The 2,011-nt window shown below is 44.3% G+C and overlaps 1 protein-coding gene across 1 annotated transcript in view; it reads left to right on the forward strand.

Moving 5' to 3' along the window:
• MAOB (monoamine oxidase B) overlaps window positions 1-2,011 on the forward strand; it is a 155,898-nt gene that overhangs the window by 151,846 nt on the left and 2,041 nt on the right. Inside the window, exon 12 of the mRNA XM_007955610.1 lies at window positions 422-533. Coding sequence (XP_007953801.1) covers window positions 422-533 — 112 coding nt within the window. The remainder of the gene's footprint in view (window positions 1-421; window positions 534-2,011) is intronic.

Below are 2,011 nucleotides of genomic sequence, written 5' to 3' on the forward strand. Positions count from 1 at the left end.
CTTCATAGACATACCTAATAGTTCAGCCTGTCCACCCATCTATCCACCCATAGATCAATGTTTGCCTTCACTGACAATGCAGAACTGTATGTGCAAAAAGGTTCATGTTTGTTGCATGACCATATTCCTAAAGCACCTCACTTCATGTATATGAAGCAAACACCTAGTTTACCTCCACTGATGTCAGTCCTTTTACCTGTAAGCTCTTGGGGCAAGAATAGACTTTGATTTTCATTCCATTTCTGTCTGTGACAAGGATCATTTAAGAGCTAGAGGAAATCAATGATCATTATTCTAGAATTGCCAGTGTACTCCCTGATGTTTAAAATCTGAGAAAACAAAATAGCCCTGATATTTGTGGGAAGGCTGTTCTCTGGCTCTCTGAGACCAACCACTTCTACCTCTTTGTTTTTATTCCAAGGGTTCTCCGCCAGCCGGTGGGCAGGATTTTCTTCGCAGGCACTGAGACTGCCACACACTGGAGTGGTTACATGGAGGGGGCTGTGCAGGCTGGGGAGAGAGCAGCTCGAGAGGTAAGGCCCAGGGGCACAGAATGTGGGGAAGGACACCTCATGGGCCTGACAGGCAGGTCAAAGATTCTGGAGGTTAACTCCCCAACAGCCCTCATCTGAAAATCAGGGAACACCATTTTAACAGTCATATCAAGTGAAGTGAATACCCTAACCCCAAAGAAAAATTGAAATATCTAGCACAACACTCAAGATAAAGAGATCCCATTGGTCAAAAGATTAGCATGGCTGTAAATTATATGTTAAAAACAAAACAAATAAAACAACCAAGAAACAAATTGTCTTATTTCTTTGGTGCTGCTATAACAGAAATACCACAAGTGGATGGCTTTAACAAACCAAAATATATTTTCTTATAATTTAGGAGACTATACGTTCAAGTTCAGAGAAAATTAGACTAGAAGTCTGAGTTCAGAGTTCTGGCTCTAGGGGAAGAGTAGGCTAGAAGTCCAAGTTTAGAGTGCTGGCTCTAGGGACTGGGTGCATGCTCCTTGACCTTGGGCTTCAGCTCTACCTTCAGGCCCCCTGGAGCAAGCATCTCCTGACTCATGCAGCTGCAGGGGCTGATGAACTCAAGATTGTCAGGCAGTATAGCAGGCTGCTGGCTTCTAAGGCTGACAAATCCAAGGTTGGAAAGTGAGATAGAGGATTGCTGGCTCACAGGCTGTGAAGACAATAATTCCAAGATTGGCAGGCAACACAGCAGGCCACTGATTCAAGTCCAGGAACTGGAGATGATGATGAGTCAAATGCAGGATTCTTTCCATATATACTGGAAGCAGGCCACACACTGAAGGCAACTCCTGTTCATCTGATTAACTGCTCACAGCAGATTCCACCATGAAGGTGATTACACCAGTCCAGTCTCATCATGGAGAATAACTACATCCAGCTGAGAAGCCACTCAAAATCACAGCCCAGTCAAGGTGACACACAAACTTAAATACCACACCAATCAAACCAGTTGCTGTTGAGTTGACTCTGACTCACAGCAACCATGTGTGTGTCAAAGTAGAAAACTGTTCCATAGGGTTTTTAATGACAGGGTTTTCAGAAGTAGATTGCCAGGCTTTTCTTCTGAGGATCCTCTGGGTAGATTAAAATCGCCAACCTTTGTGTTCACAGCTGAGCACATTAACTGTTTGTACCACCAAGGGACACCAGTTGACTGATAACCTAAGTCTAGAGATTCCTAGACACCAATTGACTGATAACCTAGGTCTGTTGTTGTTGTTGTTATGTGCCGTTGAGTCGGCCCCGACTCATAGAGAACCCTCCTTGGGTTGCCGAGGCAGTATCACTGTGGAAGTAGATTGTCCAACCTTCCTTCCGAGGAGTGGCTGGTGGGTTTGAACCGTCTGCCTTCTGGCTAGCAGTCAAGTGCCTTAAGCACTATGCTACCAGAGCTCCTAACCTAGGTCTAGATTATCTAATATGTTTCTATTAGGCCTCAGAATCCATTTATATATTTCCTAGCAATT

Source organism: Orycteropus afer, unplaced genomic scaffold, assembly GCF_000298275.1.
Source record: "Orycteropus afer afer isolate SDZICR_OR568_19922 unplaced genomic scaffold, OryAfe1.0 scaffold00517, whole genome shotgun sequence".
NCBI lineage: Eukaryota > Metazoa > Chordata > Mammalia > Tubulidentata > Orycteropodidae > Orycteropus > Orycteropus afer.